The 24782-nt window shown below is 41.2% G+C and overlaps 1 protein-coding gene across 1 annotated transcript in view; it reads right to left on the bottom strand.

Annotated features, from left to right (window-relative positions):
• Positions 1–473: 473 nt before the first annotated feature.
• Positions 474–24782, bottom strand: part of CCHR1.PART0H1orf131 (chromosome chr1.part0 C1orf131 homolog) — a 324402-nt gene continuing 300093 nt past the window's right edge. The window contains exon 7 of the mRNA XM_044063685.1: positions 474–929. Coding sequence (XP_043919620.1) covers positions 803–929 — 127 coding nt within the window. The 3' untranslated portion in view covers positions 474–802. The remainder of the gene's footprint in view (positions 930–24782) is intronic.

The following is a 24782-nucleotide window of genomic DNA, read 5'->3' as shown; positions in this document are numbered from 1 at the left end:
TGGTGCACTACTAAAGTGCAATAAAACTTTCAAAGTTAAAAGCAGTAGTGTCTTCACTCCCTTATGCAGTTTCAGCTGAAGTTATGCAATTACTGCATTGGCCTGCTCCAAGCATCACTGTCCCTACTCCATTTAGACATTAAAACATCAGTATCATGATGCTGAATGTATAACTCACTTTAACCTTTCTTTGTGTGGAATCTTGTTCTCTCAAATAAATACAAACAAAATAAAGGCTTCTGCTTTTAATAATGTCAATTACTTAACAGTGTTTTTTTTTTTTTTATTAAAAACATAGCTCAGTGTTGTAGAGGTACAAAACATTTACTAAGATTTTTGTCAGAAACAATGATGCTAATTACATGGGGTTGTCAAGTGTGCAAGGAGTGAATACTTCAGACTAAGCACAGTAGCGCACACACACGCACGCACACACACACACACACACACACACACACACACACACACACACACACACACACACACACACACACGATATACATACAAGTGCACACACAATTCCCTATATAAATACATAATTACATGTTCAAAAGCCATTTCTGGCATTCTGTTACAAAACATAGTATTACTGTTTACATTTTCTGTTCATATGCAAGACCACTTTAAAAGTACTGCAATGTATGAAGCTTCTCTGCTCCAGGATTACATATTGAAATCCATAGCAGAATTCCATATAGATGTATCATGGATCACATCATGGCCACTGCTTCAGCAGATCAAAATGGTTTCTGGCACTTGAAAGCTTTCAGTCAGCAAACTCTGAAGATGTTTGCTGCATACATCATTTTCTCATTTTGGAAGTCTGAATTTTCTTGATTTCTTTGCCACTAAGGATTAGAGTTCCATTTCTGAACCGACCCATTAGACCACTTTCTGATGCTGCAGCTGATTTTTTCTTTTTTGTTTTCCTGTAGAACGAATGATAAAGAAGTTAAATGAGGTGAAAACATACTTCACATGAAAGTAGTCAAATCCCCACAAGATTATTTAAAGGTCATTTTTTAAATTAAAGGTATTTTTTTTTAATTTGGGACATTATAAAAGTGATATTTTGAGTGAACTTTATAGCCTGCTCTCTGCAGCTTAAAGTGGGAAATGGCAGTAGCTGCAGTCCAACTAAGGTCTCCAGGTGAAGTCAGGGCTACAGTCAGATTTTTTAAACAGTTTTATTGAATTATCACTTGTGACATAGGCAAATTTACATTTATGTAAAAGTATCAAAACTGTATTAACAGGTTCACATTTACAAACATTATCCTTCACATATATTACTATATATCATATAATTTAAGCAACATTACATACATTATTCATTCCATGCCCCCTTTTTTAAACAAAAAACATCTTTATTAAACCAACATTTACAACAAAGGCAATCATACATTTATATAAATGAAAACAAACCATACCGACACAATCCTAGTTGCAAGCATTTTACATTAGAAACCATACTGACACACCCTCAGATGCAAACATTATATATCACTTGTAATCTATCCAATCATTTTCAGTCAGACACTACATAGCTCATTTAAGTCCTGCCTTCTTTTAAACCTCATTCCTTTCCTGTATGTATCGCTCCCACAATTCCCATTTTTTCCTATGTAGTTTGCTCCTACCCTTTTCTAAATATCTCAGTTCCAGTTGTTTAATCTCTGTTACTATATTTACTACTTCTAGTACAGCTGGTTTAGATTTTTATTTCCATTTTCTAGTAATTGCTTTTTTGACAGCCACTGTAATTAGACACAGCAAGGCTTTACCATGTCTAATCAATTACGATTCTGTATTGTAGTTCACAAAAATCATCTCCTTCAACACGTCAATCTATCCAGCCAGCATCTCTGACAGTGTATCCCACAGGAAATCCTTACAGACAGTGTATCCTGCAGGGAATCCTTAAAGGTAGCATTGTTGCCTCAAAGCAAGAGGTTCTCCTGTTCGATTCTCGGTTGGAGTGTGGGGAGTGCCTTCTGTGTGGAGTCTGCATGTCCTCCCCGCGGTTGGGTGGGTGTTCGAAAGACATGCATAAATGGGCGTGCCTTCACTGAAGGTTGAACGTTGAGCTGGCACCTTGGCGTTCGTGAAAATCTACTGCCAATCATTAGCGGACCGGAGTTCCGCTGTGACGACCCCTAACCGGGAAAAGCCGAAAGACAACAACTCACTGCACTCTCAGAAAATATGTTCCCAGTTACCTCTTTCTTCCCAGTCATGCCTCCAACATTTGCCGTTTACCCAAGGAAAAATTCTCTGAAGTCTACTTGGGGTATAAAAATATCTATGTAAATATTTCCAAGCAAAAATCCTAAATCATCTAGATTTTGTTGCATATTTGGGACATACATATATCCTCACATTGTTTCTTTGTGAATTGCTTATCCAGTCTCTCTACCCAATCCTTTCTAACCTCCTGTGATTGATTCTTATAGTTATCATGCAATATTCTATATGCTTTGCTAATTGCTTCTTTAATGGCAGCGTCTGTTCTAGATTCTACTAAAATCTCTTACCAGTGCTGGTCTTTCATTTAGGACTCCCCTATTTCTTTCTCTCTGCCTATACTCTGATATCAATCATTGATAGGAAAGGCAATCAATAACTTGAAATCCAAATAAATTCTTGGCATCTTCCCATTCTATCGTCTTTCCCTCTCTAATTATTTGCCTCCAATACCTTGGTTCCTTTGCCAGCTTTCTTCAATAAATTCCAGCCCCCTATTGTCTATATCCCATCTAAATATACGGTAAGTGTACACAACTGTACTATGTTCTTCATGTTTCACTGTTGCAGTCGTCACATTTGGGTAGATTCCCAAAGCTGAGGAGATTGGTGGAGGCAGTCAAGGAAACTAGGAGCCGGCTAGGATGCCCTGCAAGACTGCAGAGGCAAACCCTGTCGTGAATTTGGAGAAGAGAGGCAGGTGGTAATGCTTGGTAAAAGTGTGAACAGATGTTCAGGTGGCAGCCTCAAGAATATCCCTGGTGGAGACTCCTCTTAGGAAAACTGCAGAGGTGGAAGCTGCTCTGGTGGAGTATGTCCTGACCCCTTGGGGGGAGGCTTTCCATGCTGTTTGTAGCAGAAATGGATGCAGTGTGCTATCCATTTGGAAATGGTTTGCTTGGAGATGGCTTTGCCTTCTGCCGCTGTAGCAAAGCTAACCAGCAATTAATCAGACTTTCTGAAAGATTTAGTCCTGTCCAGATTGAATCTGAGCTGTCTGTGCACATCTAGTGAAGAATCTTTTCCCCCTTGTTCTGGGGATTAGGAAAGAAGGTGGGCAGATGAATGGACTGGTTGATCGCCACACTGGACACCACCTTCAGTATGAAGGATGGGTTAGTTCTGAGGGATACCCTGTCTGCATGGAAGATGATGAAGGGTTCCACAGCCATGAGTGCTTGCAGCTCAGAGACTCTTCTGGCTAAAGTGATGGCCAGAAGGAAAGCTGTCTTCCAGGAGATAAATATTTGCTCTGCAGAAGAAGCTGGTTCAAAAGGGGGCAGGGTGAGCTTTTCCAAAACAAAGTTAAGCTCCCAAGCTGGCACTGGTGCCCTTCTGGGGGCCTCAAGTTGCTAGCCCCTCTGAGGAACTGTTTGATCATAGGGTGCGAGAAAAAAAGTGGCTGCTGAGTGGGAAAATGAGCAGAAATAGCAGAGGCATGAATTTTTACAGAGAAGAAAGAGAGACCACTGTGTAATAGGTCAGCTAAGTAATCCAGGATGAGAGGGATGTAGGGCTGTGCCATATTGGCTCCCTCAGCCTGGATCCAGCTGCAGAACCTTTTCCATTTATCTGCATAAGACTTTCTGGTGCTAGGACATCTGGCTTCATGGATAACAGTTTACTGAGAATGGCAGATTGGTTCAGGGTTAGGGAATACGCCACGCTGCCAAATTGAGTGTCTGCAATTTGGGATGCATGAATTCCCCTTCCCTCTGGGTCAAGAGGTTTGGAATCTGAGGAAGATGCCTGGAGGCAGTGAGAACAGGCTGCACAGGAAGAGGTACCAGTGTTGTCGGGGCCAGTCTGGAGCTATAAGAATGGTCCTTGGTTTTTCCTCCCTTATTTTGAGCAGCACCCTGGGGATGAGGGTAGGGGAGGAAAGGCAAAGACCGATAGATTGACCCAGGGGAAGGACAGGGCATCCACTTTCCAAGCCGTGCAGTGATGCTCCCTGGTGCAGAATTTTCTGAGCTGATGGCTGGTGTGGGAGGTAAACAGGGTGACCTTCGGGGTTCCCCATTTCTGAGTTATTAGGGTGAAGGTACTTCTGTTGAGTTCCCACTCATGTGGGTCCAGAAGGTTTCTGCTTAATTGGTCTGCCAGAGAGTTGAGAGAGCCTGGCAGGAATTGTGCTAACAGGTGTACTTGCATGGAGGAGGCTGTGAGCCAAAGGGTCATGGCCAGCCTGCACAGAATGTAGGAGTGAGTCCCTCCCTGCTTGTTGATGTATCACATCACAGTGGTGTTGTCTGTTTTGATCAAGAGAAACCCTGGCGAGAGAAGGGGTTTGAAAGCTATCAAGGCGTGTTGCCCAGCCATCATCTCTTTCTGACTGATGTACAGAAGGATTTCCTCCATTGGTCCTGTATGCACCTGCCATCCAGGTGTGCACCCCAAGTGTAGTCTGATGCCTCAGAGGTGAGGGTCTGGGTCCCAGGGGGTAGGGAGAAGGGTAGTCCCTTGTTGTGGTAGCATGCTGTTGCCCACCAAAGGAATTCCTTTCTGAGGCAAGGAATTATAGGTAGAAGAGTTTCCAGGTCTTGAGAGTTCTTGACACCAAAGGCTCTTTAGGTACCACTGAAGTTTCCTCATGTGCAGTTTGGCACATAGAATGAGTAGTATGCAAGATGCCATGAACCCCAGAGCTTGCAGGATCTTCCTTGCAGACAGCTGGGGCCTGGTGGTTAGCTGAGAGAAGAAGGTTGTCAGAAAATGTGTTTCTCTGGTATAAGGAATGCCATCTGGGATGCTGTGTCCAGACTTGCTCCCAGGAAGATTATCCTTTGGGTGGGCACTTGTTTGGATTTATTTTCATTGATTGTGTATCTTAGGGAGGTTAGTAGTGCCTTTACAAAGATCAGGTGCTTGAGCAGCTTTTCCTGGCTGTCTGACAGAATAAGGCAGTCATAAAAGTATGGGTAAATTTGAATATTTCTTTGTCTGCAAAAGGCAATGGCCAGAGCCAGACATTTTGTAATAACTCTGGGAGCAGTAGATAAGCCAAAGGGAAGCGCAGAGAACTGAAAGTGTTGAGATCCTGCCCTGAAGCGGAGATATTTCGTGCATGATTCCCTAACAGGAATGTGGAGGTAGGGCTCTTTTACACATCTAGGGTGGCTAGCCAAGCGTCCTTGAAGTGCATGGGTAGCAGCTGCTGGAGGGTGAGCATTTTGAATTTTGGGATCACCAGGAAGGTGTTTAGAATTGATAGATTGAGGATGGGGTGCCAGGTGCCCTCTTTTCTGAGCACCAGAAAAAGTCTGGAGTAGTAGCCTTGACCTATCTGTTCTACAGGAACACACTCTACTGCTCTCACAGAGAGAAGGGAAAGGATTTGCTTTTGAGCCTCTTTCCACTGATTTGGTGGTAGATTTGGGAACCCTTTTGGGGTTGGAAGGGTATGGAAGGAAAATTTGTATCCCTGAGACACAATGTTCAGAACCCACTGGTCCTTGGTTATGGTGGCCCAGGTGCTTGAGTGAAATAAGAGTTTTCATCCTAGGGGTAAGGGAAGGTGGGCAGCGGGGGGGGACGAGGAGGAGGTGAGTCATTGTGAGTTCTTACCATAAAGGGGTGGATTAGAACTTCCTGGTTTTGAAGTGGAGGTAGTCCACTGCTTAGATCTCTGCATTCCCTGCGGTTGCTGTCTGGGGGGGGGGGTCTGTTTTCACAGGGCCTAGGCTGAGCTGGTTTACTTGGAGCAGGAAAGGACCAGTGCTTGGAGGGACAATGACTGCTGAACCTAGGGGGCTGGACTTGTAAGGAAGCCTCAACTGTTTGCATAGATTTAGCTTTTTCTTCCATCTTTTTTAAGACCTCTTCTGCCTTAGTGTCAAATAAGTTATCTTTGTGCAAGGGGGCATCCAACAATTTAGATTTGACATGGTCTGGCAGGGGTTGTTCCTTAAGCCATGCATGTCTTCTAATGACAGATCCCATGACTGCTGCCCTACAAGAAGCTTCTAGGGCATCAAAACCACAGTGCAAAGTGTGTTTAGCTACTTGGCTTGCAGAATGCATTAAGTCTTGCAAATCTTTAGATTCTGCCCAAGCAGGAAGGGAAGACATTTTTGTTTAAGGAGTTCCAGGGTATGTTGCTGAAATTTCAGCATATGGAACTGACAATTTAGTGCCCTGATAGCAAGAGTAGCCAAGGTGTATACTTTTTTACCCCATCTGTCCAATGCTCAGGAATCCCTGTCTGAGGGTGTGGGATTCTTAGCAGAGGTTGCTTTAACCCCGTTTGGCCCTTGAGAAATGACCTCAGGGTCAGCTGTTGGATTTTTAAAAAGAAGATATTGTTGTGAGTCAGGGACTCTATAGTACCCATCTGGTTTTCTAGGAGCAGGAGGTAGGGCATCAGGAGTCAAGCTGGATTCAAGGAAAACATCATCCACAACATCCAGGACTGGGGAGATGGCCAAGGGTCTGTGTTAGGGAAGATCTAAGAGTTCCTTCAGTCTCTTTTTAGACTGAGGGTAGTCCCGACTCTCCCACTGGAAATGCCCCTTAAAGTATGCAGGGTTTCCCCAAAGGGAAAATTCCTCTGAGGAGAGGCTGAAGGAATGGAGTCCTCTGCATCAGAATCCTCGTAAGTGGAGAGGAGTTGCAGGTCTTCATAGTCAGATGCATCAGATTTATCTGACTCATGTTCAGACAAAACTACAGGGGACAGATCTCTTTTCCTTTTTGAGGGGGTAGCTTGGCTTCCCCTAATCAGCATGATAAGGTCTTCTGCCATTTTAAGCATTTGAGAATGAGGCAAGGTAGCAGGCACCTGAGAGTGGGTCGTTGGTTTCTTAGGTGTGGTTCGAACCCTGGGCTTAAGAAACTCAGTCGTTTTTGAAAGAACAGTAGTCGTGAAAAAAGACGCCTGTTTGTGTCGAGATTCTGTAGTGTGAAGGACTTCCTCAGAAGCCGGTGCCTGCTCAGTGGCTCCAGACCCATCCAAGGTAGAGACGACCGCAGGATCCTTAGTCAAAGACGAGTTTTGTGGCATACCGGACTCCAAAAGGGTCTTGTAGCGGCCTGCAAACCAACAGAAGTGGTCATCAGGGGCTGCAAAAGTGCCTCACTGAGTACCGGAGGACTGATGACTAGCTTAACGGAAGTGTCATTCATAGGTTTGGACCTGTGCGGTCTTGTCTCTGTCTTTATCTTGACGTTTTTTCGGAAGATCTGCTGTTGGCTGGCTTACCGAAGCCATATCAGAATTCAAAGACTGTAAACAAAAATATCAGAATTCGAAGACTGTAAACAAAAATATCTGGTTACAATAAGGGACTGTCAATGTATAGTTCTGGCGTTGAACAAAGCACAGAAGCGACAATGGGGGACATCGTGGTCTGAACCTAAACAAGTGATGCTGTAAGAGTGGATGTCTCGGTGTGGTATTTGCTTTCCACAGGTGAGATAATTGTTAACTTTTTCTGACATCAGTTAGTGCAAGAAAAAAGGATCCCCAATGGGGTACTTAGCTTTAGAAGACTTCAACTTCAGTTCAAAGATGAAAACTCAGGTAGCAGCCAACTGGCATGTGTGCGAACTGCTTCTGCTTTGGGCTCCACAGCAAGAAAGACTGATGTAATGGCGTCGGCTGCCTTACTTTATACTACTGATGACCTGATGTCAGTCCTCAAGCGACAGCAACTGACGCAGAAATACTAAGTCTGTGGTATTCATGCTGGCAGAGGGCTACCCTGGCAGGGATACCCAGAATAACCAGGGAATATCCAGGCATACCCATTTTTAAGGCATTGCCTAAAATACATAAAGATCTGTCAGATCCGCCTCTTAGGCCCATAGTTTCAGGGTGAGGTTGGGTCACAGAGAATTGCTCTATGTGGATAGAGTCCAAGTTAAAACCAGTTGTTAATGTCATTTGTAAGGCACTTGGAGACAATGCACATTTTTTTGACAGATTTATATGTATTTCTGGATCAACATGCATTCAATGATTTATATTTATTGGTAACCTTGGATGTAAGGGAATTGTTCACTGCGATACCGAATGGGTATGGCCTACGGGCTGTTAGTAATCTTTTACGACAACAGGCAATGTGTGATCACAAAAAAGTAAAACAAATTAAGTGTTTTTTAGAATTAGTACTTGAACACAATGTCTTCCTGTTTAATGAGCAGTATTACTGGCAAAAGTGGGGGGTAGCCATGGGCACCCCCTGTGCAAACTCTTACGCAAATTTGGTTTTAGCGTTTTGGGAAGATGATGTTGTTCTAAAAATGAGTGGTCACAGTATGTGGCCTTTTACACACGTTTTGTGGATGATGTTTTTATATTGTGGACAGGCACCTTTGAGTCCTTAAATCAGTTCATTTTTTATCTTGAACATTCCACTGATTTTTTTGAGGTTCTCTATGAACCACTCGTACACAGAGATTGAGTTTTTGGATATTTTACAGACACAGAAAGACATAGGTGTCATTCATTCCCAAGTCTATAGGAAACCTTGTTGGAAAAATGGGTTGATGGCTACAGATAGCATGCACCCAGAGTTTGTTTATCGAAATATTGTGAAGGGACAATCTTTACGTCTATCTAGGCATTGTAGAGAAGACAGAGTTTTGCAGGAAGAACTTAACACTTTCAGCATTAGACTCGTGGCCAGGGGTTATAAAGAAAAGGAAATTGAGGATACATTACAGGATGTGGCTGAACTCAGGTCAACAGAGGCAGCACCCTGGTTTTCCAGTAAGGGTGTAATAAATAAGGCTAGATGCAGTCGACAAAATAGAAGGAATTCTAATAATAACAGAAAGAGCAAGGTACCTTTAATGATTACGTATAGTAGTGACATACGATGGGTACAGGATGTGATTAAAACCAATGGAGAATCCTAAGAACAGATGATTCACTGAAAGAATAAGTTGGTGAACATCCTGATTTTGTTTTTAAGAGAAATAAAAATCTAAAGCAGATTTTATGTGATAAACAACCTAAAGAGAGTAACAGATTTACTAAGATTGGGACCTTTCCATGTCTAATGTGTAAGGCCTGCGCATCTATCAGTAGGGAAACCCACTTTATACATCCCCTTACTGGTAAACAGTATGGACCTAACACCATGGCTACCTGTATATCCACCGATATTGTGTATATAGCCACCTGTACCTGCTGTCCCTCATTTTATGTAGGGAAAACCAATTGCAGGTTGAAGGATAGAATTTTGAGGCATCTGTCAGCCATTAGACTTAAGATCCAAAACCAGGAAATAAAATCCACGACCAGTCAGCACAGGAACAAGGAATAGTTTAATTAAAGCGCTTTTCGGCTCACAGTAAAACAGCCTTCTTCAGAATAAAAAACACAAATACATCTCTTTCCTTTTATACAACAAAAGATGCGAAAATTAAGCAATCATTTAATTAATTAAGTAATTACCTAATCATACTCAAGAAGCATGATTTTTAAACTTAAGGGTATATTACTAAGCATATATTACTAAGAATGTAATACTAAAAAAGTGATACTAAAAAAGATGCGCCGTGACATTGAAACAATGACCTCTATGAAGATAACAGCATCTTCAGCCCATTTTATCAAAAGACTTCACTTAAACCCCTACAGATACAAACATATGTTAATTTATTCAGTTGAACAGAGAAATCGCTAGATACCTCTAATTTATAAATATTAAGAGTAAACTGAAATAAAGTAAATGTGTAGTTCATAACTTAATCTAATTAACTTATCAAAAGAATATATATATGTATAAAAAAACAAGTAAAAAAGCAAAAAGGTAGTCAAATTCAACGATGTGTATAAAAACTAAAAATCTAAATGTGTTTCTTATACATTTAAGTAAACTTCATAGAAACAAACTAGTTCATAGATGATTAACTATATTTGTTGAATTTATTCAAATTATTTTTAAATTATTAAAAAATGATTGAATTTAATCTTACTTTATGTTCTCTCCAAGCTTCTTAACTTTAATAAAACACCTATTGATAAAGCTTCATTGAGACCTGGGTAGTTGCTAGCGTTCAATTTAATTTGCCATTTTAATTCAAGTTCCAGCAATTTTAACGAATAAGGGCCGCCCCTAGGATTGATTTTTAGTCCATCAATAATCAAGAATTTAAATGAATGGTCGGGGAAACACATAATATGTTTGGCTAATGCATTGTCTGCCTTCTGGTGGGTGACAGCATAAATGTGTTCATACACCCTGTCTCTGAGTCTACGTTCAGTTTTGCCCACATAGAAGGTGGCACATAGTGAACATTTGGCCAGGTAAATTATTCCTTTAGAATTACAATTAAATGTATCACTTAATTTGTATAGTACATTATCCAAAGTGAATGAACTACTAACACAAAATATGTTTGCACATGCTGCATGACTCACATTTAAACATCCCTGTTGACTTTCTCAGCGAGTCAGATCGAAATCTTAAAGAGTCCTTCAAATTCAAACCACGCCTAAATGTGACACTAGGTTTATAACCTAATTTATTTATTAAAGAGGTGTTATTTTTCAACAAATTCCAATTTTTGTTCAAGATGTTAATACATTCAGGACTCAGTTTGGTATATGTGGTGGTAAATGACACAACTCTATTTCTGTCAATCTTGGAAATGTTAAATGGACTTTCAGGGTTTGTCTTGGTGTTTAAACCATGGTCGGACGAGTGGCCAATTTCAACGTCCTTTAAACCAACAAAGTTGTGTTCCAAATGGACCCGATCTATACATTCACTCTCCAAGTTGTCTAATAGGTTTTGAGGGCTAGAACTATGTATAGCCAATAAAGGCCTAAAATAGTTGGTTTCCCTTTTGAATTTGACCTCGGCTATAATTTCGTCAATGAGCTCAACCGGGTACTCTCTCTTCAAAAAAGCTGATTTTAAAAACAAACATTCATCGTCAAACTCATTATTGAGAGTTACAATCCGGGCCGCTCTGACTAATTGCCCTTTGATAACAGCCTTCTTTTGATGAAATGGGTGACAACTTGAAAAGTGAAGGAAAGAGTTAGAATATGTTTTTTTACGATAAATTCTTGAAACATAGCTATTTAAGTCGAAGCTTTTAGATAACATAATGTCCAAATAGGAAATAGCAAGGTGGTCATAGGTGTATGTGAACTCAAGGAAATCGGTAGACTCGTTGAGAAAGTCAACTATATCGGATGCAGTTTGGTCATTACCTCTAATCAACATAAAGATGTCATCCAGAAATCGAGTATAGAAAAAGTACAGTTTTGTACCTACCATAAATGTAGATGTTCGAAGATCCACATTGCTGCAGTCCTTACATATGGGTAGTCCACTGTCCTCGGTCGGCCCGAATACCAAAGTATTAGGCTGATGTCGGTCAAGGCGCTTAGAACTGACATCAGGACGTCAGGGTACAAAAGCGCATGACCGACGTCATATCCTCAGTCTTTTCTTGCCCCAGATGTCAGAAGGCCCCAAAAAGAAAGGCCATAGCCAAAAAACAGAAAAGAACATCCAACCACCCCTGTGCTAACAATATTTACAATCCAAAACACATAACCACCCCAAACTACAGAGGGGAAGGAGGGAGGGTTAACTGGACTGCAGCAATGTGGATCTTCGAACATCTACATTTATGGTAGGTACAAAACTGTACTATGTTCTTCATCTCACATTGCTGCAGTCCTTACATATGGGTAGAATCCCAAAGCAGAGGTAAGGGAGGATGGCAAAACTATAAAGCATTGGGGGCTGCCAAAATGCCCTGTAAAATTGCAGTGGCAAATCCAGCCCTAGATTTAGAGTAAAGTGGAAGGTGGTAATGCTTAGAAAAAGTATGCACTGAACTCCAAGTAGCTGCTTCCAAAATATCTTTAGTAGCCACCCCCCTTAAAAAGGCTGTAGAAGTGGCAGTAGCCCTAGTGGAATGAGGCCTGATCCCAGCTGGAACCTCCTTACCATGATGGGAGTAACAGAATGCAATACAAAAACCAATCCACTTAGAAATAGTTTGTTTTGAAACAGGTTTGCCCTGAGAACCCAAAGCAAAAGAAACAAACAACTGCTGAGACTGCCTGAACCCTTTAGTTCTGCTCAAATAATATCTCAACTGCCTGTGTATATCCAAAGTGTGCAAAATCTTTTCCCCTTTATTTTGAGGGTTTGCATAAAAAGTAGGCAAATGAATAGTTTGGTTTAAAGCCACACTAGAAACCACTTTAGGCATAAAGGAAGGGTTAGTGCAAAGATACTCTATCCTTATGAAAAATTAAGAAAGGCTCAACTGCCATAAGGGCCTGTAATTCAGAAACCCTTCTCGCAGAGGTAATGGCCAACAAAAAAGCAGTCTTCCATGATAAATATTTCAATTCGACAGTAGCTGCAGGCTCAAAAGGTTGTAGAGTGAGTTTCTCCAACACAAAATTGAGATCCCAAGCAGGAGTAGGAGCTCTACGTGGGGGTCTTATATTCTTTGCCCCTCTAAGGAATTGCTTAAACCAAGGATGAGAAAATAATGGTGGGTCACAGTCATAGTGAGCAGAAATGGCTGCAGCATGAACCTTTATAGAGGAGAAGGACAAGCCTTTGTCCAATAACTCAGTCAGGTATTGAAGAGAAGCACTTAAATTAGGTTTAGAAATATCAAAGTCCTTTGCTGTACACCAAATGAAAAATCTCCTCCATTTATCAGCGTAAACTTTCCTTGTACTAGGCCTTCTGGCCTCCAAAATAACATTCAAAACTTGTTGTGGTAGCTGAGACCCTCCAGGGTCTAGAACAGAATATGCCAGGCTGTTAGATGCAGAGACTGTAGGTTGACATTGAGTAAGTGACTGTTCTCCTGAGACAGCAGGTGTGGAATCGAAGGCAAAGGCCATGGAGGCTCCCGTACCAAACTTCTCAGTAATGGGTACCAGTGCTGTCGAGGCCAATCCGGAGCTATTAAAATCATGGTTGGCTTGTCCTGTCTGACCTTTAGGAGTACCTTTGGGAGAAGAGGCAGTGGAGGAAAGGCATAGACGTGAAGATTGCTCCAATTGAATGATAGAGCATCCACTTTCCAAGCTGTGGGATGAAACCTTTTTGTGCAAAACTTTGGCAACTGGTAATTTAGTGGAGAAGCGAACAGATCTATGTCTGGAGTTCCCCATAACACTGTCAATCTTTGAAATACATGAGGATCCAATTTCCACTTGTGGGGATCCATTATTTGTCTGCTCAACACATCTGCTAAGGAGTTCTGTGCTCCTGGCAGAAACCTTGCCTGAAGAGTTAACTGTAAACTGAGAGCAGTCTCCCACAAAATCATTGCTTGTCTGCATAGAGGGTATGAATGTGTCCCCCCTTGCTTGTTGATGTACCACATGACAGTTGTGTTGTCTGTTTGAATCAACACCTGCCCTGGAAGAAGTAAATCCTTGAAAGCTATCAATGCAAATTGGACTGCTAACATCTCCTTCAAGTTGATATGTAAATGCTGAAGTCTGGCAGGCCACGTGTCTTGTACCCATTTTCCATTTAGATGAGCTCCCAAGCTTTGTCTGAGGCATCTGTCGTTAGAATCTGACTCGCCTCTGGTCGGGTCACAGAGAGTCCCTTGTTTAGGTGACATTCCTGAGCCCACCACAAAAATTCCTTTTGAATGCAAGGTATTATCTGAATGACAGTGTCCAGATCTTGGCAGTGTTGCGTCCATACCATTGTAGCTTCCTCATATGCAGTTTGGCATTGGGAAGTACCAGAATACAAGATGCCATGAACCCCAAGGCTTGAAGGACTGTCCTTGCAGTCAGCCTGGACTGACGAGACAATTGATGGAAATAAAGAGAAAGATTCTTTTGTTTGTCCGGGGTCAAAAAGGCCATCTGGGATGCTGTATTCAGTCTCACACCCAGAAAGCACATGTCCTGAGAGGGTACTAGACTGGACTTTATTTCGTTCACAGAATACCCTAGGCATCTTAACACTGCCATCACATACTGTAGATGATGAAGAAGCTCGTCCTTTCCTTGAGCTAGAATCAGGCAATCGTCCAAATAAGGATAAATCTGTATTCCTCTCAGCCTGAAGAAGGCTATCACTGGAGCCAGGACCTTTGTGAACACTCTGGGCACAGTAGATAAGCCAAAGGGCAACGCAGAGAACTGATAATGAAAAGCCCCAGCCCGAAAACGCAGATATTTCCTGCAACTGGGCCTGATAGGAACATGCAGGTAAGCCTCTTTGAGATCCAGAGTCACCATCCAGTGATCCTTGCCTAGCAGAGGTAAAAGCTGTTGTAATGTCAACATCTTGAACTTTGGAATGTCCAGATATGTGTTGAGGATAGACAAATCCAAAATTGGTCTCCACGTGTTCCCTTTCTTTGGTACTAGAAACAGGCGAGAATAAAATCCTAGGCCCACTTCTGACAGAGGGACCGGTTGTATAGCTCCTATTTGAAGTAGTTGAGAAATCTGTTTGTGAGCCTCTAGTCTTTGCTGAGGAGGAACGTCTGGCATGCCTTTGAAAGGAGGCAAGGTATGGAAATAAAACTTGTAACCTTGGTGTATGACATCTAATACCCATTTGTCCTGGGTAATTAAAAGCCGATTTTCCTTGAAGAGTGCCAACCTTCCTCCCAAAGGTGCTGCCAGGCAAGGATCTGGCAGCTGAAAAAGTGGGTCATTGGGCCTGTTTACGAAAGGACTGGCCCCTGCCCTCACTTGAAGATTGTGCAGGTGAACTCCAAGTCCTAGGTCTGAAGGTACTCTGAGCTCTGCCCCTACCACGTCTAGATCTACCCCTAGACTGAGAATCAGAGGAAGGATACGTCCACCCCTTAGTAGGCCAATTTCTACTAAACTTTGGAGGCTGAACCTGCAAAAAATCTTTAACAGTCTGCATAGACTTAGCCTTGTCTTCCATTTTTTTCAAGACTGACTCCACAGGTGGACCAAACAACACTTCAGACTGTAAAGGAGCATCCAAAATTCTTGTCTTAACATGGTCAGATAAATGCTGATCCTTAAGCCAGGCGTGCCTGCGAAGGACTGAACCAGTGGCAGCCACCCTAGAAGAGGCCTGCAAAGCATCAAAACCACACTGTAAAGAATGCTTACCCACCTGTTCAGAGACATGTACCAAATCTTGTAATTCTTTACATTCAATGCCTTCTGCCAAAGCATCCACCTTAGATTTCAACTGAGAAAGAAGAAAATTCTGATATTTCAACATATGAAATTGGCAATTCAAAGCCCTCATTGCTAGAGTAGAAGAGGTATATACCTTCTCTCCCCATCTATCCAAAGCTCTAGCCTCCTTATCTAGAGGAACTGGATTCTTAACAACAGAGGCCCTGACACCCTTAGGTCCCTGGCTAATAGTTTCTGGGTCCGCCCTAGGACTCTTATAGAGATATTTATGAGCCTCAGGCACCCTGTAATACCTATCAGGTTTAACTGGCGCAGGAGGCAGAGAATCAGGATTAAGGGAAGCCTCTGAAAATACATCTTGCACAACATCCAGAACAGGGGGTATAGCTAAAGGCCTATGCTGAGGTAAAAACAAAAATTCCCTAAGCCTTTTCCGTGAATCAGAGAAGTCCTGACCTTCCCACTTAAAATGTTCCCTCATAGAATGAAGTGTCTCTGAAAAAGAAAAATCCTCTGGAGGAGAAGCAGAAGGAGTGGAATCTTCTGCATCAGAATCAGAGTAAGGAGTGAATTCCTGCATGTCTTCAGCCGAAGACTCTGAATCATCTGAAACCTGTTCAAAACTTTCCAACTCTGGCTCCACCCTAGGCCTCTTATCTGGAGGGGGCATAGAACCTCTAATTAGAGTAATGAAATCTTCTGCCATTTTAAGCATGTGCTTCTTAGGCACAGACCCTGCTGAACTAGGACTGACACCAACAGAAGCCAAACCTGGCCTGCCTCTGGAAGAAGTCCTGGAAACAGAAGGAGAAGGCCTAATCACCCTGGGAAGGGAGGGGAGTACAGAAACCTGGGAAGCCCCCTCAGCCTGACCTGCCTCCTGAGAGGCCACATCCTGCAAAATCAAAGTCTCCCCCTGAGATTCCAGAGAAGCCTCCGTCGGAACCACCGGTTCCACTGAAGCCTCTAAAGAACCGGCGTCCGGAACGGACGACTCATCTTGCCTGGGTTTAACCGCTTTGTCTTTGCGCTTCTTGGAAGCGGCGGAGTATCCGGCGGCATATTATAATTGCACCGCCATCGAAGACCAACCTAGCACAGTCCAACCTTCGCTTAATAGTGCACTTATTAAACCTAGCACAAAAGCGACACCCGACTACGTCGTGCTCAGGCCCCAAACAAGGAATGCACAAAGAATGATAATCCCTATGCGGTATCTGTTTCCCACAAGAAATACAATTATTCACTTTTTCTGACATCCGGTAATAAACTGAGGCAAGAAAAAAACAAAATATTCCCCAACGGGGTACTTAGCCAACTTGGATTCGGTCTGAAACTCCGAACTCGAAAAATTTCAGAACGCCGAACGGCACTTGCAACGCTGCTTCTGCATCGGACCATGCGGCAAAAAAGACTGAGGATATGACGTCGGTCATGCGCTTTTGTACCCTGACGTCCTGATGTCAGTTCTAAGCGCCTTGACCGACGTCAGCCTAATACTTTGGTATTCGGGCCGACCGAGGACAGCGGACTACCCATATGTAAGGACTGCAGCAATGTGAGATGAAGAACATCAACTGATTTCTTGTATAAATCAGATTTAAAAACCACATCAGATTCCCAAAAGGCCATTACTAGGTTAGCTACGCTAGCTCCACATGGTGAGCCCATAGCTATTCCTATTTTCTGTTTGTAGAATAGAGACTCAAACATGAAAAAATTGTAAGAAAGGACAAGGTCTAAAAGTTCAGAGACTAAATAAATTTCCTTTTTTGGAAGTTTATGTTTGTACATCATAAGTGTAACCCATTCAATAGCAATATCATGGGGTATACAGGTGTACAAGTCCTTTACATCCACTGTTAAAAAATTAGAGTCTCTTTCAAATTTCAGTTTGTTAATCTCACTCAGAAAAGACCAGGAATCTTTGCAAATTTGTTTTTCTTGAGTAACTATTTTCTGCAATGTAACATCTATTACTTTGGCACAAACATATAATGGTGATCCCCTGCCATCCACCAATGGTCTCATAGGTGGTTCATGCAGATCTTTGTGAATCTTTGGGATTCCAAAGAAACTAGGATAGACAGGGAATGAAGTAGTTAAGTAATTTAAAAGTTCACTGTCAATGTGTCCCTCAATGAATAAATCATTAATACAAGATTTAACTAACCCTTAAGCAGAGTTTACCTCTGACCTAGAACTAATGGCATAAGCATCTCCTTTGAGTAAAGAATTCATTCTGTGATTATAGTCATCAATATCAAAAATAACCATACCACCCCCCTTGTCTGGTTTACATAATCTAATTTTCTGTGAGTAGACAAGTTTAATTAAATCCAGTTCATCCTGGTTACTAGGTGTTTTCCTTTTTACATTAGCCAGGAATCTTAAATCTAACTCACAGACATTCTCAAAAGTTTGTATAACAGGGTGAAGTGGTGGATTAAATGTACTAGGTATACTATACTCACCTATAGAGCCTACATTGTTTGTGTTACCCAATAAATATTGGAAGTTCAGTTTTCTAGTATATTTTTTGAGGTCCACAATCACAGAAGTAACGTTAAGTTTAGTATAAGGAACATAAGTGGTCCCCTTAGATAATAGATCTACAAGATTGTTGGACAATGGAAATGAGGAAAAATTATAAACTTTGATGTCCTTATTACCGTTAAACATTATGATAGGTTTTAATTGTTCGCCCAGAACCTCAAAGTCGTCAATCGAAACTTCGGGTTCATCAACAGAACCAGAATCAGAATTCGCTTCATGTGTGTCAAAGGAGGGGGAAACTGGGTGACTTAACAGTACACTATAACCAGTTGCCTCCTCTATTGAAAATTTTTAGATCTTGTATTGAATTTATGGACATTCCTTTGTTGTTTCGGTCTTGCTCCATTAAACCCTGAATTAGAGGGCAAACTAGGAGCGACTACAAGATTACAATTGTGTCTCTGGTTAGGATTATGGTTGTTTTTAACCGTGTTCTGAAGTCTTTCACTTCTCCTAAGGGTGGGAGATTTAACTTCATCATCCACAAAATTACTATTAAATTCATCATTATTAACAATTTGACTGTCACACATTCCAGTTTCACAACTCAAATGGTCATCAGATAAACAAGTGTTGCAAGCATTACAAACAAGATTAGTTGAATTAACAACAGAATTAACAACAGGTGGTCGTTGCCATGCTTGAGCTGGGGAAGGCACAAGGTAAGCAGTGCCTTCCCTGTAGGCTTTAATGTCTCTCTCCAGTTTTTTAAACTTATTAGATTGTAATTTAAATAAGTACTTGTCAATACTGGAAATTGATCTAGAATAGTCAAATTTATATCTAAAAAATTCAGCATGGTTAGTGACCTGTTTGTCCAAGTCCAACACTGTTTCAGTCAATTCAGACACAAATAATGAATAATGTTTGATCATCAAGTTAAGAAGATCAACACCCTGTTGTTCAAAAAGTTGGAGTAATTCTTTGTGAAAAGGGGACTGGTTAACCAGCCCGGTAGGGTATTGCATTCTGCGCAACCCTTTAGGTATGATGTTAACATTAAGACATTCCTTGAAGTAAGCAATTTCCAATTGTGTCTTTTTTAATTTTAACAAAGAGTTATCCAAAGCTTTTAAATTACTTACAATGTCCGGACCCTTAACATTGTCCTGTTTTTGAATTCCGTTCACCATACAAGAACGAGTAAATCCTGTTGTGTTGTTCCCAAAAACAAAACAATCTTTACTAATCCCTGCTATGTTCGGAGAGTCCCCTCTGGGCACAGCAGAGTTCCGCTCACAATTTAAACTCATAGGCGCTTTATTTGAAACACTAGCACCAGATAGAGGTACACCGTTTAATCCACTTTGAGATGCTGTGTCTGCCATTAGACTTAAGGACAAATGAAATGCTCTTTCAGTACATCTAGAGAAATTTCCAGGGCATCAATTCCTATTCCAAGCATTACAGAAAATAACTAAGGATAGCAGGAACAACGAGGCCTCTGGTTATACAGAGTATTGTGAAACCAGATGGATCATAGAACTTGGGGCACACAGATATCCAGGACTCAATAGTGTGGTGCCTTCAAAACCTGTTTTGAATAGGCGTAGACCTTACATTCCAAAGTATTAATTGTTTTATTGATGGTCTCTTTTGATTGGAGCAATTTAGTTTAAAAATAATTGTATGTTGTTAGTTATTGTATGTCTGAGGAAGGGTCTGAGTACCTGAAAGCGCTAACATTCTGTGTTATATTAAATAATTTTTATTATTTTTACTGCCTGGTGGTCTGTGGATCTTTTTTTACGATTTCTGTCTTTCTGGTTGGACTACAGGCCTTCATCACCTGTCACCTTTTGGATTTATTTTCTATGGATACATTTGTCAGTAACAGTTTTCAGAAAGCCTATCTGCATTCATCAAGAGTGAGGCATTTAAATGTTTATTTTATTTTCATAAATATGATAGCAATTCTTTATACCAGCTAAAATGGCCAGTTTTGTTCACCTGTACTAAGGTGGTAACATATTCTAAACATGTTATGGATACTGCAGCACAGGAGATCAAAAACAGTAGCAGCACCCTGCTACCAAAGGTTAGCTAGGTCTCGGGGATCAAGAAGAGTTTGATTCTAAATTCATTATTGGCTAAAATAATGGAAAAATGTATCCACAAGCAATTCCTTGCCTATCTGAATCAAAACACTCTCCTAGCCCTCTCCCAGCATGGATTTAGACCTTGTCATAGTACAACCTCAGCCCTTCTCTCCTTCTCCCATACCGTAAATCAAAACCATAATGACAGCAAGCTCTCCTCAGCCCTCTTCCTTGAACTATTCAAGGCATTTGATATGGTACATCACCAACTACTCTTAAACACATTAAAATCACTCTCCATAGATAACCTAGCAATTACCTGGTTTCATTCTTACCTAAGTGACAGACAACAAGCTGTACTATGGAAGAATAACCTATCGTCCCTTTTACCAGTCACCCTTGGAGTCCCACAGGAATCTATATTAGGCCCCCTCCTATTCTCCATATTCATTAATGACCTGTACAAAGTCATCCCTGCAATTTGTATTCAGTATCCAGATGACTCCGCCCTATTCTGCTCTGCCACCTCCCCCACAGATTTACAATCCTTGTCCCAAATCACTTTCACCAAAGTAGAGAACCAGCTCACTGGTCGCCAACGACTATTAAACCAAAATAAAACCAAACTGTTACTCTTCTCCCCCACTTGCAAGGTCTCCTCACCACCTCTCACCATAATATCTAACAATGGTGCCATAATTTCCCCAGAACCGAGTACTAAACTACTGGGAGTGATCATCGACAGCAACCTCAAGCTTGATGCTCACATAGACAAAACTATTAAAACAGTTAATAAAAAAATAGGCTCTTTATACAGTATTAAACCATTCCTAACCCCATCAGCTAGAACTGTTATTACCCGTACACATCTGCTATCGACCCTTCTTTATGCCTCACCTATCTTCGTAAACCTAAGCAAATCAACCCTCAATAAATTAACTAGGTGCTAAAATAACATTGCCAGATTTGCCATGGGATCAGCTTATAGAGCCCATCACTGCCTTAACCTTCAGTCGTTAGACTGGCTTGAACTACCCTATCAACTGCAATATAACCAATAGTTGTTCACAAAATCCTCTACCAACCAGACAGTACACCCATACTGAAAAATATTATTACCCCCTACAGTAACCTAAAATCCCTTCACTCTTCCAAAAAATTGCTAGTGCAAGCTGTTAAAACCAACAATTCAGCTGGTGAATCATTATTCTCCAACTCTGCTGGTAAAAACTGGAACCTACTTCCTGCTGAACTCACCACTGTCCCCTCCTTATCCCAATTCAAAAAATCCCTTAGGAAATACATAAAAATGCAGTGTCTTTGTCCCTGTACAAACCCTGACTAACCTCCATTCAAACATAATTCATAACTGAGAACCTGATTACAGGAATACAACTCTTGACTCTCTAACTGTTTAAAATTCTCTGTATCACCCACCTACTGGAAAGATTTAAAGTTAACACTACACCATGTATGATAACCACCTTTAATATATGTGTTTTCCTTTTTCAGATGAAATCTTTAACTATTTCTTTCTCAGCTACTTGCTTCCAACCTTTGCTGTGTGTATGTGAGAAAAACATGTACCTGTGTGTACATATCGTTAAAACAAATCTCAGTTTTGTGATAACTCACTGTAATAATTTCACTGTATTTACACTTATTTCTGTACATTTGGAGATTTTCTCCCTGGGCCTCCGCTGAAAATGGACCTATATCCAGTCGGACTTTCCCGGTTAACAAATGTAAAATAAATAATTCTGAAAATCAAGTTTGTGTCCCAGTCCCAGCCACTCAATCAGCACAATGATATGGCTGCCAAGAATGAAGCATACTTGCATTAGAAAGTCACACCCCTTGTGATCTCCATGTGACAAGATAACCCAATTACCAGCTACAATTGCCTGCCTGTGACTACAAGAACAGAGCCATAGCTAAGTATAGATAGTATACCAGAATATAAGAAAAACTATTGCAGACTTACTCTAGAAAATCTTGTTTTATGTGATCAATCAATGTGGCTGCTGCTAGTTAGAACAAGTTCACCTGCACAGATAACATTCTCAAGACCCCTCATCTTGTTCATGTTAAAGTTAGTACATGTCATACTGTGGACAGCAGGAAAGAGCAGCAAATAATGTGAACATAATGTAATGCATTTACCATACATACAGTATGGTAAAATACACCTGACACAAGTACACATGAAGCTAGTCAAAAGGGAATTTAAAATACAAGCTAATTCAGTATACTAGTGCCTAGGAGAAGCTGGGCAGGGTTATTAATGGACAAGACATTACCTTTTGAAGTGGAAAATTAAAAGATAATAGAGGCAGAAACATCCATCCACAACGCACTTTTCCCATTTTGAACATGGGGTTGGGATGTCACATCAGCAGTGACAATCATCTTGAGCAGAAGTTCGCTCCTCTGGGTGGCAAGCCCTGCCATGGCTGTGCTTTCATACAATGCTCTTACATGTATGGCCAATTCAGACTGTCCAATCCAATCCACCTACTGTATGTCATTGGAATGAGGGGAAAAAGCGGTGCACCTGAGGAAACCCACATGAACAGAGGAAGGACAAGCAGACTCCACACAGAAGGCACCCCATAATAGAGGCAGATATGCAGGAGTGAACGATACCTACAATGTCAACTGTTTACCATGGTCTTGGTTTATTCCCTACAGCAACTCTGAAAGAAGTCAGAGGAATGACAGCAAACATAATCAGATTTGCAGAAGGCATAATGGTAATAGCGGGGGACTGGAACCACATACTCCGTGAGTTTGATACTTTTTCTGATAGGGAACAATGCAAAGGTAAATAAAATTGAAGAACAGACTAGACAGCTTTTAAAACATTTAGGTCTTGTGGATATGGCTACAATGAAAAAGCAAAAATTATGGTAAGTGAGTTTACAAATTATTCGAAGAAATACAATTCATGGTCTAGGGGCTACATCACATCACGAGAGAGCATACATGCTATATAGATACAACTGAGACAGGCCCCTTGACTTTCTTAGATCATGCTTACCTAAGGACAGGGCCGAAGATATTAAATGAACCTAATGCAGCCAAGCACCGTCAATTCCCAACACAGAAATTAGAAATGGGGGAACTATAAAAAACAATTTTAATATTAGAAATAATTAAGAAGCACATAAAAGTAACAAATAAAGGCAGGGATAGATGCAAACAGAAAGTTGTGGCTTACAGGATCAAGGGAGGAGAAAAGAACTGGATCAACATCATTCCTCCCATGTTATACTTCAAGAATTGCAGCAAAAGCCCAAACAACAAAAACATGAGGCGAAGTTAACAATCTGAGGCTTCAACAACAAATACAGGGAAGAGAAGACAACAGAATAATTCTAAGAAGAAAAACAATACAAAGTTTAAACTTTTGTAACTCTCCACTGCACTCAGATCCTTCTCCCCAAGGCTCAGACTGCAATACCATAAGAAGGCAATATACAGCTATGAGTCACCCAGACTGATAACAGACATGTATACCACGGGCATCATATAAATGAATGTACTGAAGATGTTTTATCAAACTGACCAAACAAAAGAAGTATGCAAGGTGGAATCAAGACTATCTTGTATCATGCCAGTATTTGTGTTGTCTGGATTTCAGCTCTGTACCAGCTTATCTTTTTAACTATTTTTTTTATCTTAAGGTCTTTCCTATAGGCAAAAGGTCTTCTTTCCAGTAACATAAAGGTATGGTGGAAAACACTTAGTTCAGGGTTGACTCTTCATAAATTACCACAAGATGAAGCAAAGGGGTTGGTAAGTGAGATACAAGAGAAAGAGATAACTGCAGCCATTAAAAGGCAAAAATCAGGGAAACAGAGATCTCACTGGACTAATGGGTGACCCTATAATGCAAATTTAGAAGAACCTATTTAACCTAAATTTTGAAAAAACAAATAGATACCTACATCCTGGAAAGAGGTGGTGATCTCCCTGATATATAAGGAAGGTAAGAACTCAAAGTTGGCAACATCACACTGCCCCATATCAGTGTTCATGATCACAAGCTATTCTTGACAATAATGGTGACTAGGCTATGAAAAATGCTGTCACATTTACTTACATCAGACCAAACAGGCTTTACTGAAAGAAAAAATTACATCTGACAATATTATATAGACCTTAATGATTGTCCAGAATGCATAAGATGATGTGGCATTGCTTAGGCTAGATGCTAAAAAAAACCTTGGACTGTGTTGAATGGACGATACTGGAGAATATGAAGTTTCCAAGCCACTTTAATACATCACTATAAACGATAAATAGAAGTTATGTACCTACCATAACGTTCCATGTTAGTTGTCTTCTTCTCGCCTTCTTTCTTGCTGGATGGGTTCGGAGCCGATCCTCGGCTCCGACTCGGCCACTCTAAAAGCTCGAGAGTTAGTGCCACCGGCTCGAGGCTCCCCTTATATCCCACAATGCTAGGCGGTAATACCTCAGATCTCGTTTGTAAGCTAGGCCCAGCCAGGGAAAATAAATCCAGAAAAACTGGAAAGAGGAAACCCACCTCTATAAAGTGACAGGAGAAGGTGACCTACAACCTGATGAGGGAATATATACATATTACAGTATATACATATATACAAATAGAGGTGGTAGGAAAGAAAGGTCACAATCAAACTCCTCTAGGTCTGTCCAGGCTAGGGGGAAGGAGGGTGGGACGCAAGAAAGAAGGCGAGAAGAAGACAACTAACATGGAACGTTACGGTAGGTACATAACCTCTATATGTTAAGTTGTCTATCTCGCCTTCATTCTTGCTGGATGGGACCGCGTCCCTAGCACCTTGTCCCGGGTGGCCTAT

Source organism: Protopterus annectens, chromosome 1.part0 (assembly GCF_019279795.1).
Source record: "Protopterus annectens isolate FY-2018-M chromosome 1.part0, PAN1.0, whole genome shotgun sequence".
In the NCBI taxonomy this organism is placed as follows: domain Eukaryota; kingdom Metazoa; phylum Chordata; order Ceratodontiformes; family Protopteridae; genus Protopterus; species Protopterus annectens.
Note: the sequence above shows the minus strand (reverse complement) of the source record. Positions and strands in the feature narration are given on the sequence as shown.